The 18,889-nt window shown below is 39.3% G+C and overlaps 1 protein-coding gene across 1 annotated transcript in view; it reads left to right on the top strand.

Moving 5' to 3' along the window:
• MALRD1 (MAM and LDL receptor class A domain containing 1) overlaps positions 1–18,889 on the top strand; it is a 629,377-nt gene that overhangs the window by 302,457 nt on the left and 308,031 nt on the right. Inside the window, exon 28 of the mRNA XM_059660668.1 lies at positions 16,609–16,854. Within this exon, the coding sequence (XP_059516651.1) occupies positions 16,609–16,854 (246 nt within the window). The remainder of the gene's footprint in view (positions 1–16,608; positions 16,855–18,889) is intronic.

Below are 18,889 nucleotides of genomic sequence, written 5' to 3' on the forward strand. Positions count from 1 at the left end.
CTCAATTTAATTACACAAAATATTTCTAACCAGATCAGCAAGGTTTACAAATGGAAATTGCTTTGTTATGGGATCAAGTTATATAAAGGTAGTGTTAAATTGGGATTGTGGAAAACAGAATGGAGCGTCCTCAGAAAATTAAAAATGGAACTGCCTTTTGACCCAGTGACCCCACTTCTGGGAACATATCCTAAGAATCATGAAACACCAACCAGAAAAAATACATGCACCTCTATGTTTATAGCAGCATTATTTACAATAGCTAAGATTTGGAAACAGCCGAAGTTCCCATTAGTAGATGAGTGGATAAAAAGCTGTGGTACATTTACACCATGGAATGCTATGTGGCAATAAGAAGAAGGAACTATTTCCTTTAGTGACAGCCTGGATGGACCTAGAGGTTATTATGCTAAGTGAAATAAGCCAGAGAGAGAAACACCATATGATTTCACTTATATGTGGAATCTAATGAACAAAACTGATGAACAAAGTAGAAACAGAGTCATGGATACATGGAACAGACTGACAGCTGTCAGAGGAAGGTGGGAGAGGTGGACAGGATGAAAGAAGGTGAAGGGATTAGTCAAAGGACATATATGCATAATCCATAGACACAGACAACAGTGTGGTGATGGCCAGAGGGGAGGATGGCAGGGCTGGGCGGAGGTGGTAAGATGGGATTGTGTGTAATGCAGACATATGTAATAGTGGCAACAATAAAAATAAAGTTAAAAAAGACTGGCAACTAGAAAAATGATAGGGAATAGACTGAAGGCCAAGGTCAACGTTTAAATTATTCTGGCAAAATTCTCACTGAAGTGAAGAATTAAGGCCCACCTGAGCACAATACCTTAGTTTAAGTCAGTAAGTGTTAATGAAAAATCTATGTGTATGTCCTTACTGTGTTTTCAGATACAGCTTTTCTACTGATATGACTATACATGAAAAAAATAAATAACTTGGGACTGTGACTATAGAATTCTGTCTATAGATATAATATTTGCTTAATGTATTAGGAATATATATTTTGAACAAATTGATTAGCTACTGTCATCCAAAACAAAAGAAAGAAACCTAGAAATGTTAGTCATTTTCATCACAGTAAATCTGTCCAAGGTAGTTGACTCTCTTATTCTAATGCCTTCAGTCTTGGTATCTCAAAGTTTATCACTGAAAACATAGCCTGATCCCTTTCATCGTTGCCCAAAAACCAAAATGCCAACTGATTTTCCAGACAACCATCCAGAAATTTCTCACTCAGTGACATATATCCTCCTCCTTTCTATATTCATTCACTTTTTTGTTTATCCAGCAAATGTATAGTGAGCACTTGCTTTTACAAATACTTTAATTACAGTTGACACACAATATTGTATTAGTTTCGGGTGTGCCACATAGAGATTACACATTTATATAACTGACAAAGTGATCACTCCATAAATCTAGTACCTATCTGATACCACACATTGTTATTGCAATATTATTTTCTAAGTAATGCCAGTTTCTATCCTCAAATCTGTGGCCCTACAGGTTTGTGGTGGTCAGTTATTATACAATCAATCAGGCAGACAAGTACAGCACTGCATGTTACTACAGTCCTGGGGAGAGAACTGCCTGGTATGACAAGAGGCTCTCATAGAGGGAATTGACCAATCAAGGTTTCTTATGGAAAGTGCACATTAAAACAAAAACTGCAAGATTTTCAAAGAGAGAGAGTTCTTGAGAAAGGTGACCCAGCATTTGTGAAGTTTCTATTGTTGAAGGAGCGGCTAGAAGGCTAGTAGGGTTGTGGTGGGGAGCTGAGGAGAGCCTGGTAAGGAGAAGAGGCTGCAAGGGAGAGTAGCACACAGACTTTGAGTTGATCCTATGTCACATTAACACATTTGGTCTTTACCCTTACTGTGATGGGAAGCCAGTAAAGACGTTCAGGCATGGTGGTGATCCAAGTTGATTTTGAAACCATCACTCTGATTACAATATAGAACATGAATTTCAGGAGGGCCAGAGTAGACACAGAGCAATCATTAGGAAGCTATTTCATTAGTCAAGTACAGAAGTGTCCCTTGAGAGAAATGACTTAGGAGATATTTAGAAAGTAAAATGGAAGGTGTCAATGATTGATTAAATATAGGAAATGAGGGGAGAAACATGGAACAAGAATGACTTTTGGGTTTCTCCTGAATTCTTTTATCACAATTAACTCTCCCTTATTGCTCTATCTTTTGCAACTCATACTCTACTATAAATTTAGTAGAGATCTTAGATATTTTCTCAGGTAACTTTGTTCTTTGTATCTTTTCTAAACTGATACTTTGTTCTCCCTTAATTTCAACATTTTTTCCACAGTCATGTAGAGTGGAGAATGTTCTATCTCCCAAATCCCATAAATCATGGTGTCCAGAAACTGTCAACATTCTTGTAACTCATTCCAGATCAATCCTCATCCAAGGATTCTCCAACTCTAACTGTCCTACGTGAGCCCTTTCTTTATCCTAGAATGAGGTTCTGGCAAGTTCAAGCCTTTGTTCTGGCATCATGTTATTACTTTTAAAGATAATGCAGATATTTATTTAAATACACACACATAGTATTACCAAAAAGAGGCATTGATTTAAAAAAAAAATTCTGCCCTAGTTGGTTTGGCTCAGTGGATAGAGCGTCGGCCTATGGACCAAAAAGTCCCGGGTTCAATCATAATCAAGGCCATGAACCTTGGTTGCAGGCTCCTCCCCAGCCCCGGTCCTGGTCAGGGCACATACAGAAGGCAACCAATCGATGTGTTTCTCCCACATTGATATTGTCCTCTGTCTTTCTCTCACTCTTCCACTCTCTCTAAAAATCAATGGAAAAATATCCTCGGGTGAGGATTAAAAAAAAAACACACCAAAAAACATTTCTTCTAACTCCAGCCTTTATGTTCCTAGTAGAGGCCTGATGCACAAAATTGGTGCAAGAGTAGGCCTTCACAGCTGAGGCGGCTGTCTGCATCCCTCCCTCGCAGCCTCAGGCTGCTGCAGCCCCAGCTTTGTCCCAGAAGGACGTCGGAAGGATATCCGGTATAATTAGCATATTATGCTTTTATTATTATAGATTTCCAGAGGAACCCTTAATTTTGTATGTATTTTTTCAAAGATACTCAATAAATACATGAGCAAGTGTGTATACTGTAAGCTTGTATGTATTTCTCTTCTTCACTTTACGAATCTATTGTTCACTTTATATGCCAAAGTAAATTTCAGGTTCATCAAAGGTTTAAAAATATAAAATTATACAGTAATCAGACAGCACTAGAAAAAATATGGGAAAATTTTATTTAATATTATATTGTCAAATATCATAAAAGGAAAGATTGACAAATTAGACTGCATAAAAGTAAAAAATATAATTTTCCTAAAGTGATATTGATCTTGATATTTATCTTTAGGTGATACTCGTAGCTCCAGCTCTGTCTCATGGCCGCAGCTCCCTTCACAATGCCTTAGACAAAACTAATTCTCCTCAGATACTCAAAGTTCTATCAGGTGCACTGAAAGACAATGAAAGATTATTATATCCTACATTTCCTGGTGGCAAAAATAGTTCAGTGGACTGTCTTCATGCTATTCCTGGTAGTTGAACTTAAAATTTAGGTGATAGGAGCGATAAATGGTGATGGAAGACCTGATTTGGAGTGGTGAACACACAATACAATGTACAGATGATGTGTTGTGGAATTTGTACCTGAGACCTATATAATTTTGTTAACCAGTGTCACCACAGTAAATTTAATTAAAAAATAAAACTTCAGCCCTAACTGGTTTGGCTCAGTGGATAGAGTGTCAGCCTGCGGACTGAAGGGTTCTAGGTTCGATTCCGGTCAAGGGCATGTACCTTGGTTGTGGGCACATCTCCAGTAGGGGGTGTGCAGGAGGCAGCTGATCAATGTTTCTCTCTCATTGATGTTTCTAACTTTCTATCCCTCTCCCTTCCTCTCTGTAAAAAATCAATAAAACATATATTTTAAAAAATAAAACTTAAGAAAATAATGATTTTTTATGATCAGACTCACTACCTTACCTTTCTAAATATAATAACTAAGAAAGAAGGTATACAAATTGTTCAGAAATGTCTTCCAAATCAGAATCATTAAGGCATATTTCTTTTTATAGATACTTTGGATTTCTTGTTTGTATGCTTTCCCAATATAGAGTTAAAATCAGTTGAATGTTAGCATGTAATGTTAGCATAACATTTTAAAAACATTAATATTAAAATTGGGTAACTTAAAAATTGATATATAAGTCATTCTTTCTGGAAATATGTCCTGAATGAATCCTAGTGGTAACTTTGTTACTGTAAATTTTGTCATGTAGTTAAAAACTGCATAAACTGCTCTTAGAATATTTGAAGAGCTACTATTTGGAATGAGAAAGATGGAGGCCGTAGGGACAGTATTTGGACCAATTTGCACTTTGTTTGTTTCCGGTTGGGGCTGAGACTAGGGATAGTAAGCATTGCCTAGAAACATATTAGCACAAAAGCTGCTGTTTTCTCTGAACTAGAGCCTCAGCCATACTGGACCATGCACTACATTTAGCAAGCCAGTTGGAACTATATTAGTCCTTTCTCCTTAAGGCCTGGAGGCTTCTTTTCTGCCTGGAATTCCATGTTTTTCTTTTTTCTTAATGCAAACATAATTTTTTCTACCTATTTGTTGGTCAGTTCCTTAAGGCTACTGTCATCTATGTAATGGACTTTCTTCCACATATTACCTCCTTCCACATTAACATTCAAAGTAGATGCCATTATCCTTCCTAGTTTCAAAATTTTGCTGCAAATTACTAAAGATAAAAATCAAGAGGCTTAAAAAATATGATGGTCTTGCAAATGCTTCAGGATCTCCCAAAGCAACTGGTCTGCCTTTATTTATTTATTTATTTATTTATTTATTTATTTATTTATTTACTAGGGGCCTGGTGCACGAAATTCGTGCACTGGGTGTGGGGGGGTGGGGGAGGTGTCCCTCAGCCCAGCCTGCCCCCTCTCACATACTGGGAGCCCTCAGGCGTTGACCCCCATCACCCTCCAATCGCAGGATCGGCCCCTTGCCCAGGCCTGACGCCTCTGACAGAGGCGTCAGGCCTGGGCAGGGGACCCTCATTTCCCCCCATCACTGGTTCTGCCCCCAGCCCAGGCCTGATGCTTCAGCCAGAGGCGTAGACCCCCATCACACTCTGATCACCTGATCGGCCCCTTGCCCAGGCCTGACGCCTCCGCCAGAGGTGTCAGGCTTGGACAGGGGCCCCCATCTCCCCCCGATCGCTGGCTCTGGCCCCCGCCCAGGCCTGAGGCCTCTGGCCCAGGAATCATGCCTGGGCAGGGACCCCCATCTCCCTCTGATCGCTTGCTCCACCCCCCGCCCAAGCCTGACACCTCTGACCCAGGCTTCAGGCCTGGGCAAGGGGACCATCATATCCCCCCAATCCCCGGCTCCGCCCCCCACCCAGGCCTGATGCCTCGGCCAGAGGAGTTGACCCTCATCACCCTCCGATCACCAATCACCGCATCGGCCCCTTGACCAGGTCTGAGGCCTCTGGCAGAGGTGTCAGGCCTGGGCAGGGGACCCCCAGCTCCCCGTGGTTGCAGGCTCCGCCCCTGCCCAGGCCTAACGCTTCTGGCTGAGGCGTCCGGCTCGGGCAGCGGGGACCCACAGCTGCAGCAGCCCCGCGATCGTGGGCTCCGCTTTAGGCCCAAGCAAGGGACCCCTAGCTCCCAGGACTGCCAGCTTCAACCATGTCCAGCTCCCATCGCTGGCTCCACCCCTACTTCCTGCTATCACTGGCCAGGGCGGCAAAGGCGCCTGATTCTCTGATCATGGCTGAGGGGCAGGGCAAAGGCAGCCCCAGGGCTGCCTTTGTCCTGCCTCCCAGCTCTTAGCTCCCCCCTGGGTTTCCGATCACTGTCAGTGGCAGGGGGCTTCTTCCTGCTTTCCCTTTCGCCTCCCTGCATTGTGCCTACATATGCAAATTAACCGCCATCTTGTTGGCAGTTAACTGCCAATCATAGTTGGCAGTTAATTTGCATATAGCCCTGATTAGCCAATGAAAAGGGTATGGTCGTACGCCAATTACTATTTTTCTCTTTTATTAGTGTAGATTTGTTTGTTTATTTATTTATTTATTTATCTACTACAAACAAATTAACCAAAAAGGTTTTAGGTTTTATTTTCTATTGTCACATCACATAGAAGGGTTAGCTGCCCCTCTGAACTCTCTTACCAGGTAAAAAGAATTGCAAAGTGAGAGAAAGAAAAGCAGCCCCTAACACAGCCTTGGCCTTTCAGGTAGGCCTTGGTGTTGCTACAAGCTGGTGATTCTCCTGTTGAACATGAACAATTTCACAGAACATCAACATTAGACAAGGACATTTGGGGACCATGGTGGATTAAAATAAAAACAATATCAGTTTGCAATTATGCCTGAACACAGACAAAACACAAACATTTTGATTCATCTGAGTGAAAGCTTTTCCTAAGCAATTATAACTCTACTAGAGGCCCAGTGCACGATATTGCACAAGCCTCAGACCGACCACACTGGCGAGACCCAGACTGACTTCTGCCACGCCAGGCAAAACGCGGGACTCAGGGTCAAGTCCCTGCCCCCCTGCACATGCCTCACCATGCACGCAGCCCCGCCCACCCAGGCACGCCTCGCTGCACACACAGCCTCTTGGTGACCGGCTGTGCTCGTGATGCTGTTATGGCGTCACAACCACAGGCCTTTTATGATATAGATTCTATTCTAGTTTTTCCTTTGTTAGATAAGAATTATTAAAACTGCCAATCATAGAATTATCCCTTATTCCTGACAGTAATTGATAGGGAGCAAAACTCCATTTCCTTGGACACCAACCCCCTCCAAAAATAGCCTAACCCAAGCCCTAATTCTATGATAAGTCCTTTATACCCTCTTACTGAACTGCCCCATTTATTCCAATGGTATTTGTTCATTGTATCTGCTACAAGTAATAAACCCAAGTTGTTCAGCTGCAGATGTGTGACTGCTGGTCTTTGGCTGGAGGACAACGATAAGAGAGAAAATGAGGGCAAGGTTGTGGGGTACCTGTTGCTCATTTTAAGTATTTAGCTTTTTCACTTAGTGAGATTGAAGATTTTCTTTTTTTTTAACTTTTAATATTGCTTTTAAATGTTGTAATGGTTTTCAATTCACAGAGATAGTGCAAAAACTTTATGGAGAACTTGCACTTCATTCAGATTTGCAAATTATTATCAGTTTGCCCATTTGTTCTACATATAATCTTACTTTCTTCTGAATCATTTTAGAATAAGTTGCAGACACGATCATGCCCTTTTACCTCTAAATAATTCATAGTCCGTTTCCTATACATTACTTGTATAATGATCAAATCAGGAAATTTAACAATGATACAATGTTATTATTCAATTTATAAGCCTCATTCAAACTTTACTAGTCACCTCCAAAATGTCTTAATGTACTTTTCTTTAACCTGGTTCAGGATCCAATCAAGGATTATGCACTCCATTTAGGTGTTGTTTTTTTTTACCGTTGTTGTTTTGTTTGTTTGTTTTTTAATCCTCACCCTAGGATATTTTTTTCCATTGATTTTTAGAGAGAGTTGAAGGGAGGGAAGGAAGGGAGAGCAAGTGAGAGAGAAAGAAACATCAATATGAGAGACATGGAACGACTGCCTCCCACAGCAGCCTTTAACAGGGGCTGGGTATTGAACCTGCAACTGAGGTATGTGTCCTTGACCAGGAATAGAACCCTCAACCCTTTGTCCACAGACCAACACTGCAACCATCGAGTCAAACCGCCCGGGGCATACTGCATTTAGTTTTCATGCATCTTTAGATTTCTTTCATCTAGAACAATTACCCAGACTGTTTTTTTAAAACAAATACAGGCCTTTTATTTTGTGGAATATCCTAATTTGTGTTTGTTCATTTCTCCTCATAATTAGATTCAGTTTATGCATTTTGGAGAAAAATACTACATACTAACATCACCATTTTTGAAAATCAGCCGATCATATGTTTGTGAGTCTATTTATAAGCTCTATAACCTTTATACATTGTTCAGTCTGTCTATATATGTCAATCCCACACAGTGTTAATTATTATAGCTTCATATTACTAGTATATATTAAAATCAGTTAGTTTAAGCCTACCGACTATTAAGCTAATGTAGGTACTTGGCATTTCCAAATACATTTTAGGATCATTTTGTTAATTTTCACTAAATCCTGTTGAAATTTTTGTTGGAATTATATTTTAATTGTAGATAAAATTGAGTTCTGAATATCATTGAGGTTTATGATCATAAACCTGATAATTATCTAGTGTCTCTTTTTTTAACCAGTGATTTACAGTTGTCAGTTAAAGGCCAGGCATGTATTTTGTTAAACTTATCCCTAGAATTTTACTTTTGGGGGATGCTGTTTTAAAGGGATTTTTTTTAAAATTGGATTTCAGTTGTTTATTGCTAGAATATGAAAATATAATTGATTTTTGTATGTTGGTAGTATATAATCTCGCTAAATTTACTTGTTAGTAAAAATATCTTTCTATAGGTTTTGTAAAATTGTAGATGAACACATTGAGCGTATTCTGACAGCTGCTTTAGCTTCTTTGATAATCTCTCTTATATCTATACTTGTTTCTATTGGCTCATTTTTCTCCTCATTATAGATCACATTTTCCTGCTTCTTCACATGCTAGTAATTTTTAATTTGACGCTATATATTGTGAACTTTATGTTGCTGAGCTCTGAAATTTGGAATATTCCTCTAAAAAGCATTGAACTTTGTTCTAGAGGCACTTAAGTTGCTTACAGTTCTGTTTGGTCCTTTTGATGCTTATTTTTAATTTTTTGTTTAAAAACAGGCTTAGAACAGAAATCACAATTTTTTCTTCAGTATTTTTCTTTAAATGTAAGGGAAATTTTTTAGTCTTCTTTTCAAAGCCATCTCCTTTGAACACAACTTTAGTTTAAGAGGAAAATATGTCTAGAGATTGAATGTGTTTAGCCCTGTTGCAACTACTCGACTTACATTTTAGTGTGAAATAGCCTAATCATAGATAATATGTAAACAAGTGAGCATGGCTAGGTCCCAATAAAACATTATTCAGTTACACAGGTGGTAGACCAGATATGGTCCTGACATTGTAGTTTGCCAACCCATAGTCTAGAATCTACTTCCTTCTAGAGTTTCTCTGTGTCGTTACTAAAGTGAATGCACTCTTTCTGTAGTTCCTACTGAATTCCCTGCTTATTCAGCAAGGACTCTTCATGCTGACTGGTAGAAAGTCAAAGATATTCGGTGCTATGTGAATTCTGGTCATTTTTCAGCTTATAGCTCCTGGTTATTTTTCTATTAGAAATTGTTCTCTGTCACTCTTTGTGGATTTGCCCTATAAATATGAAAATTAGAATTCATCCAAAGACTTAAGCAATTCTCTGGATCTCTTTCTCTATAAGCTCCCTTTCCATCACCACTTTGCCTTACAGACTCTGTCTCCTGAGCTCACTAAGGCCCCATTTTCTGCTGGGCTGACCCGGTAGGAGCTACATTCTAGAAAGTGCCTCAAACAGAAATATGGGGTAATAATTTGTGCTTTCCCCCTTTCCCTAAGAGATCACAATTCTGTGCTTCCTGTTGGCCAATGATCTGAAAACACTTGTTTCATGTATTTTGTCCAGGTTTCTAATTGTTTATGACTGTAGGATAACCTCTTTGTTACTGTGTACATGCTAGGAGCAAAAGTCTTCTCATTACTCTTTTGATGCTCAAATTGTCTCTAATTTGGCCAGTAAGTTCATTTAAAAATTGGCTTTTTATTTTTTTTTGAAGGTACTATCTGTTTTTCTTTTAATTTATTGTTTTCTTTATTAATTAAGATATTACATATGTGTCCTTATCCTCCCATTGTCCCCTCCACCCCCACCCCTACTCATGCCCTCACCCTCTTGGTGTTTGTGTCCATTCGTTAGGCTTATGTGCATACATACAAATCCTTTGGTTGATCTCTCCCCCTTACCCCTTCCCTCCTCTACCTTACTTCTGAGGTTTGATCGATGCTTCTCTGTCTCTGGATCTGTTTTTGTTCATCAATTTATGTTGTTCATTATATTCCACAAATGAGTGAGATCATGTGATATTTATCTTTCTCTGACTGGCTTATTTCACTTAGCATAATGCTCTCCAGTTCCATCCATGCTGTAAAAAAACTAAAAATGGAATTCCCATTTGAAGCAGTGATCCCACTTCTAGGAATATATCCCAAGAAACTAGGAACACCAATCAAAGGATATGTGCACCCCTACGTTCATAGCTGCAGAATTTACCATAGCTAATATTTGGAAACAGCCTAAGTGTCCATCAACAGATGGGTGGATTAAAAAACTGTGGTACATCTACACAATGGAATACTATGCTACGGTAAAAAAGAAGGAATTCTTACCATTTGCAAAAATTGGATTTTTAAACCTGTCATCATGTCATAATTTTTTGAGCTCTTTATTATTTTCTATTTCAAGAAAAAAAAATCCCAGGCTCATCTTAAACTCTCTTTTCCTCAGCCCCAATAGACCATTTCACAAGAAGACCTGGTTCTTTGTATTGGGGAACAGTATTTAAATATAGTAGAGTTTGGGCAGTGGAGTGACTGACATTCAATTTATATTAAAATATCACTTTGGTTCTTTACTGTTTAATGGACCATACAGGACAGGGGTAGTGCACAGAGAACAGGAAAGAAAGCATTGCAATAAAATCACACACAATGGTAGTGACTAAAACCAATATAGTAACAGTAGAGATGATGAGATATATTCTAATAGTAACACTGCTAATTAATAGAATTCACTGAAATAGTATAGATGAGTTATGAGATAAAATATATATTATTATTAATACAGCTCCCAGAGCTTGGGACAATCCTCAGTTATAAGTTGGACCTTCATCCAAATTTGGCTTGGCTGTTAAGACTGATGATACCACATACACACCAAGAGGGTTTAAAAATGTCTATTACTCACATAATGAGGCTTTCTGGGAGATCAGAGTAGCACCAGGCATGTCCAAAAGTAGTTTTAGAGAGCAGGGAAAGTGGCTTTGAGTTGTATGGTGGTAGTAGTGCGACCAGGGGGAGGAATCCTGTGCACAGATAGGGGCTTGAGTGGTTTGAACCTAATGCCAACAGGAGAAGAACCTGGACTTTTTAATCAGCTTTGCCAAATATGGGCACAAGAGGAAAAGCTGTCAGTAATCAAGTCAAACCTAAAAAAAATAAGTCAGACTCCTATACAGAGCTTCTTACAAGATTTGTTGTTGTTGTTGGGTGTTTTTTTGTTTGTTTGTTTGTTTTTGGAGTATCTGGAGTTATAGAGTTGCCATTAACAGAGATGACGAGACTTTTCTTTGAAAAAAAAGTTTTGGGGATAAAATTCACAGATTGTATTTAAATGTGTTGAATTTCAGAAGTCTCTAAGATTTGAGTTGGAGATTTGTAACTTTTATAATTTTTTTTGAGTTACCCATTAAAATACTTTTCCAGGTATTTATTTTTGATTACATTTACTGAGGTAACATTGGTTAATAACACTATATAAATTTCAGGTGCACAACTTTATAATATGACATTTGTGAACTCTACTGTGTGCTCATCACCAAAAGTCTTGTCTCCTTCCACCACCATCTATGTAAGCCTCCTTACCCTCTTTGTCCTCCCCTAACCCCTTTCCCCTCTGGTAACCAACATTCTGTTGTCTGCATCTAAGAGTTTGTTTTGTGTTTTGTTTGCTCCTTTTTTGCTTTATATCCCACATATTTTATTTTTTACAAAACTAAGCTGCCCACCAAGAGGGTCACTGCCTAATTTAAACAAATAATCCAAGTTGCACAATTTCATAAGAGCTTTGAATTCAGAATCACTTAAAGAAAGATGTACACCCTACTCTTAGATAGCTGATTTATTTGGACAAAACAACAGGCAAGGAAAATAATTTGGAAATAAGTGAATAGCATTAGTTGATAATATCCTGATAATATCCCTTGGTATTTGTCGAAAAATGTTGCATGTTATTTTATGGGTAGAATACATTATTGCAGTGAAACTTTATTTACTAGTGTAAAGGGCTTTCTGTTCAAAATTAATCTTGTGTAATATTTGAATTATTGTATTTTAAAATTATGCAACTATTTGTTTAGAAATGTAAAACTTAATCATTCTGATTATTCTAAATTATTAGCTATATTGATTATATAATATACTAGAGGCCCGGTGCACAAAATTCATGCATGGTGGTGGGAGGGTCCCTCAGCCTGACCTGTACCCTCTCCTGTGCGGGAGCCCTTGGGGGATGTCCAGCTGCCAGTTTAGGCCCCATCGAACACAGCTGTGTCTTGCCTAGGGTGACCCATGCCTCCTCCCTCCAAGTTGGGGGAGGGTCCAGCTGGCCCCGGCCAGCATTCATGTGGGGACTGCTGTGTTATGTGCACGCGCATGTGCATTCATGCTCCTGCAAGGCTTTTCTCCCATTGAGTGCTGAAGGGAGGGAGGATGCGGAGGCCTTTACCGCCCCATGGCGTGCCTGCTCCCATGCCTCCAGCGGCTCTCCGTCCGCTCCCCTCCAGAATTCTCAGGTGACGGGCGTGCTTGCACAGGCACAGTCAGGCCTGGCTTGTCCTCGGAGGGCTTCTGCCCAGGATGCGAGCCCCCTGTTTGGGTTGGACCAAGCAGATGAATGAACGGGACGGCTGGAGAAAGCTGCGGGGGCTTCCCTGTGGTGTGAGGGTCGCCTGTGTACTCTCTCTTGTCGCACCTGTGCCCTTCCTTCGTGGTCTTTAGTCCACACCCTCTTGATTTGTGTGCACGATCCCTCCCAGGGGTCACCGCTGTTGCGCGCACCCCCTGGTTGGTGTCTGCCGACTGCGCCCCAAGAACTGCCTTCAGCTGTGCGGGTGTTGCCCCTTGGCTACCCCCACCGCACGGGGAGGTTGGTGGCGTCCCCGGGCAGAGTGCTCTGGGATGGGGCGCAGTATCACGGGGGTGTTTGTCGGTCACGTGCACCTGGGAGAAAAAGAGGACTCCGGTGCTGGGGGCAGGGAAATGAGCCTCACACAAGTCCCTCTGCTGCTCACGCACCTGCTGGTCTGTCAATATGCAAATTGGTCGTTACCGGGACACTGTAGCGGACAGTTAGCATATTACCTCTTTATATGTATAGATTGCAATCTGTAGTGTGTTCCCAATTAGAAATATGTCCAAATTATTTACTTATTTGCTTTAAAATAATTCGATTTTAGCTTGGTTTAGTCACTTTGGAGGAAAGTATTTTCAGGAGCAGTTTGTTTTTACTCCCCAAGCAAATTGGAATTGACAGAATCAATACCAATGCCAACTTGAATAAAATGAAACGATCTAGTAATTTCTCAGGTTTTCCGCAGTCCCATGAGAAAATAATGTATCTGGTAGTGAGTGCCACCGCTTTTGTTCCTGGGTGATCTCATGTGTTATGATAGTTGATCTGGTATCACTACTTTTCTCTTCAAGTCAATGGATTTAAAAAATAATTTTTTAGACATTAGACCTGGGTTCAAATTGCATCTCTGCTCTTGAAAAATCAGCAAGTCATTTAATGTCTGTAATCCTCAGTTTTCTCATCTATAAATAAATGTGAGGATTAATGTAAATGACCTCCATTTCTATGTAGCTCAAAAAATGCTTTAAGGTTATGATTTAGAATCAAGCTCTGTAATTCAAACATTAGAACTCTTTTGTCTTACCCCTAATCTGATAAAACTGACCTGGGCATGTAAGTGAAAATCATTTAAACCCACACTGCAAGAAAATGAAATATTAGCAGTTAACCCAAAAAGAACGTTTTGTTAGGGGCATAATGCACAGTTGAAACTTATGTCCAAAGGCTTTGCAATTGTAAAGGCCATTTAATGAGGCAATATGCAACACGCAGTTCAGGAACAATTAGTGTGCAAAATGGCTAGCAGCCTTCAGAACACCAGTCTCCTCCCCAGTGGTTTCTACATGGCATTCCAGTCATCTCCTCCCACTTCTTGCCTCTTACTCATCGCTTTTCTTAAATGTGAGACTCATCCAGGACTAAACGCTTCTAGATAAGATTTTATTTTATTATTTCATTATTTTTATTTTTTACTGAATTAATTACGGTGACATTGGTTGATACAATTATATAGGTTTCAGCATGTACAATTCTATAATACATCAACTGTATAATGTATTGTGTGTTCACCACCCCAAGTCAAATCTCCTTCCATCACCATTTATTCCCCCTTTACCCTCGTCTATCTCCTCCCACCTCCTTCCCCCCTGGTAATCACAATGTTATTGTCTGTGTCTATGAGGTTGGTTTCTTGTGTGTGTGAACTAGTATGTGTGTGCGTTTTGTTTTTGTTTTTTGCTTAATCCCTTCACCTTTTCCACCTGGCCCCGCAACCACCCCCCTCTGACAGCTGTCATTTTGCTCTCTGTATCTATGAGTCTGTTTCTATTTTTGTTTGTTAGTTTGTTTTGTACATTAGTACTTGTCTTTCTCTGACTTATTTCATTCAGCATACTACTCTCCAGGGCTAACCATGCTGTTGCAAAGGGTAAGATTTCCTTTTTTTCTTTTTTCTTTTTTGGTACATATGAGTAGTATTCTATTGTGTAAACTGTACCACAGCTTTTTTATTCACTCATCTATTGATAGACACTTGGCTGCTTCCAAATCTTGCTTATTGTAAATAATGCTGTAGTGAACATAGGGGCACATATATTCTTTTGAATTAGTATATCATGTTTCTTTGGATATATCCCCAGAAGTGGAATCTCAGGGTCATAAGGTAGTTGCATTTTTAATTTTTTGAGGAATCTCCACACTGCTTTTCACATTGACTATACCAGTCTGCATTCCCACCAACAGTGCATGAGGATTCCCTTTTCTCCTTTCCTCACCAATACTTTTTGTTGTTTGTTGTTTGTGGAACTGTCAATTTATGACCTATGCCCATTTTTAATTGGGTTGTTTGTTTGTTTGTTTTTTGGTAGATAAGATTTTATTAGCAAGAATTTCCTGCTAATAAACACCTTTGGACAAATCTCTCAATCACCTTCTAGCTCTAACCCACACAGTCCTCACCACCAGGCAACTTGCCTCAGGCCATGGAAATTATCATCTAGGTGTGTAATTATCACTTCCTCTACCAGGCAGATGGAAAAGATGGACAGAAAGAAATTTTCTGCTACTACAGCATCACAGAGCAAATGTGAAGCTAATGTCCCAAGTTGGATCTCCAAGCAACTTTCCTACTGAAATATTGTTATCAATTGTTCTATTGTAATATTGGAGCAGGATAATAATAATACCTTCAATGAGCATACTGAATTGCTTTATAATTTCTAAAGCACTTTATTTTACTTATTCATTTATTTGACTTATATTTGCTGATCACCTAATAAGGGCCAGGCACTGTTCTAGATGTTAGTGACATAAACAGTAGGTTTTTTATTTAGTTTAACTTATCTACATTTATTATTATTTTTTTCTCTTTTTAAATAGGAAAACTAAAAGCTCATCAAATCACATAAATGATAAGTGTCAGGGTCATAGTTCAAACTCAGATCTTCAAAAGTATTGCTCTTTATCTTAAGCTTTATGAAAAAAATCTTTATGGTTGACTTTGCTTTAAATGAAAGTTACTTCTAAAATTCCAAACAATTGGCAGATAAATATGCATTGTGGAGAAAAAGCTATTGGAGAGTTTGGTATTACCTTTATATTCTTGCCCTTGTTTGAAGGAATTATCATATATATGCTTGGCTTCTGATAAATATTGGAGTGCATGGATTCTAATGGAATGTACTTCCAATTGCGCCATCTACACTAATAAAAGAAAAACATGCAAATTGGTGTCAGTCCGCTACACCCACCAGCCAATCAGAGTGACTATGCAAATTAACCCAACAAAGTTCGCAGTTAATTTACATACACAGGGGTGGAGCAAAGACTGAAGGCTCCAGCTGGAGTGAAGACTGAAGACTGAAGACTGAAGACTGAAGAGGTTTGGCTTCTCTGCTGTGGCTGGACCAAAGGCCTGCGTCCCTGGTGCCGGAGGAAAACCAACTGGTGCCACCAGCCAGGGGAAGGAAGGCCTATTGCATGAATCTTCGTGCAACGGGCTTCTAGTAATATATAACCTCTTAGAACCCTAAAGATTTTGTTTCAGCTTAAAAAATGGGAAGCTCACTTTGGCTTTTACTAGTAGATGTAATATACATCCTCAAGTATTGCTTATAAGAAATGTTGTATTTGAGAAGACTTGAGGTACTTTTCTAGATCAATAAAATTATATTTCTTTTTTTCTTTTTCTTTTTCATTTTGAATGATCCTTGTGAGTGATCTATAGGCCGGGACCCTGGGGAGAATTAAGGACAGAGAGATAGGGGTCAGATAACTCAAACTCCTAAGAACACCATATTTCTTTATATATTAAAGTGAATCCACCTTTACTACCTTTTAACTTCTTCATAATTTTTTTTGTTTTCTTTTGTTTTCTATGTTTTAGGTTACTGCCCACATGGCTATCGGGAATGTCAGAATGGCCAATGTTATAAACCAGAGCAAAGCTGTAATTTTGTAGATGACTGTGGAGATTCCACTGATGAAAATGAATGTGGGAGCTCCTGTACTTTTGAACAAGGCTGGTGTGGCTGGCAAAACTCCCTGGCTGAAAACTTTGACTGGGTTTTGGGAGTTGGCTCTCATCAAAGCCTAAGACCCCCCAAAGACCACACACTTGGAAATGAAAATGGTAGGTTGTTAAGTTGGTATAATCACTCTACTCATATTCACAATGAGCATCACTTTATCTTCCCTGACAGCAACTGGAGTGCTCTGGAGAGACCACCATGGTGTCACAGCAAGTAAGTCAAACATTTAGTGAGTGTATTTGTCTGCCAGGACTGCCATAACCCAGTGCCACCAACTGGATAGTATAAATAGCAAACATTTATTAGTATACACAACAAACATTTATTCTCTCAGTTTGGGAGGCTAAAATTCTGAAACCAGGTGTCAGCGGGACTGGACTTGAGAGCCCCTAAGGGAGAAGCATCTGTTCCATGCCTCTCTCCCAACCTATGGTAACCTCACATTTCTTGGCTTACAGAAGCTATTCTCCTTGTGTCTTCACATCATATTCCCTCCATGCATATCTGCCTCTGTGTCCAAATTTCCTCTTCCTTTTTTTAGGAGACAGACATAGTGAATCATGGTCCACTCTAATAACCTTATTTTAACCTGATCATTGACAAGACCCTATTTCCAAATATGGTGACATTTATAGAGACTACAGATAGGACTTCAAAATCTGTTAGGGAACACAATTCACCCATAACAGTGAGTATTAGAAATCTAATCTCATGTTGATAAGTGTAGATAGATGATAATGTATGCTGTCATAAGGTAGATTTCCTAAAGGACACACCCTGAATTCTGCCATTCATTTGATCTGTTCAGATTCTCAAAATCCTCATCTCCCAAAGAGTGATAATACAATTAGCCCTGTGTGCCAAATGGGTTGTACAGATCAAATGAGGTGATGTGCATGCAGGGAAAGCAGAGTGAAAGCTGTAGAGGTGCTGTGCAGACGTCACTATAAGACTCATATGTTAAAGGTGTTGGGGATTGTCATTTTTACAATGAAGAGCTGAAGGCAAGCCTCAGATATACTGGTGAAAGGATATAGGACATTAGCAAGAAGGGGCTCTGAATTCCTGGGTGCTACAGAGTAGAAAAAGAAAAAGTCTAAATATTGAAATTCCACAGGCCTATGAAAAAACAAAGCTTTCCAAGACAGCCTGACCAAACCAGAAAATGGAAGGTCTAAGTTCCACCCAAACACTGAGCTCTACGTACATACAATGTTTGGGATATTTGGATACACAAATATAAAACTCAACATTTTTCCTGTTGTGTTGCCCATTAAAATTCTCAGTGTTTCATTTATGTACTCTACTGATGACTGCATTTTTGAAAGTTCCTTTATTTATATCTCATAGGTAATTTTTGCATTGTTTTTCAATAACTGGATAGTCTTTTAATTACAACTCTGCTATCAGGGCCAGAGAAAGCCTCCTTTAGCTGCTACTGTGGTTCAAATGGTCTATGGAGTTCAGTTAGCTGGGCCTACACACCAGCTTTGAGCTCAACATCATCCCCTGTGATTATGATTGAATCCCAGAGACACTTTTTATGTTATCAATCTGTCTAAGATAGGTAAGGTTTTTGGGGGGTTCATTAAATGATTTCTATAGCTATCTTGTTGATGCAACAGCGTAAATTTCTTGTCAGATGAGTTAATCTGCATACAGTAAAATACTTTGCTAAAAGCATGCAGTTGGAAATTGTTCTGTCTGTGAGTTAGAAGCAAGCCTCTTATATTTCCCTTTTGTTTGGCAGCTCAGATCAAATGAAATATAATTAAAAACTCTAACCATTCATCCATCTATGGACACGTAGGTTGCTTCCATATCTTGGCTATTGTCAATAATGCTGCAATAAGCATAGAGATGCATTTACCTTTTTGAATTACTATTTTCATTTTCTTTAGATAAACACCCAGGATTATATGGTAGCTCAATCTTTAATTTTTTGAGGAACTTCCATACTGTTTTCCACAGTGGCTGCACCAATTTACATTTCCACCAACAGTCCATGAGGGTTTTCTTTTCTCCAAAATCCTCACCAACTCTTGTTATCTCTTACCTTTTTCATAATTGCCACGCTGATAGGTGTGAGGTGATAACTCATTATGGTTTGATTTGCATTTCCCTGATAATTAGTGA

The sequence above is a fragment of the Myotis daubentonii genome, chromosome 1, assembly GCF_963259705.1.
Source record: "Myotis daubentonii chromosome 1, mMyoDau2.1, whole genome shotgun sequence".
Classification (NCBI taxonomy): domain Eukaryota; kingdom Metazoa; phylum Chordata; class Mammalia; order Chiroptera; family Vespertilionidae; genus Myotis; species Myotis daubentonii.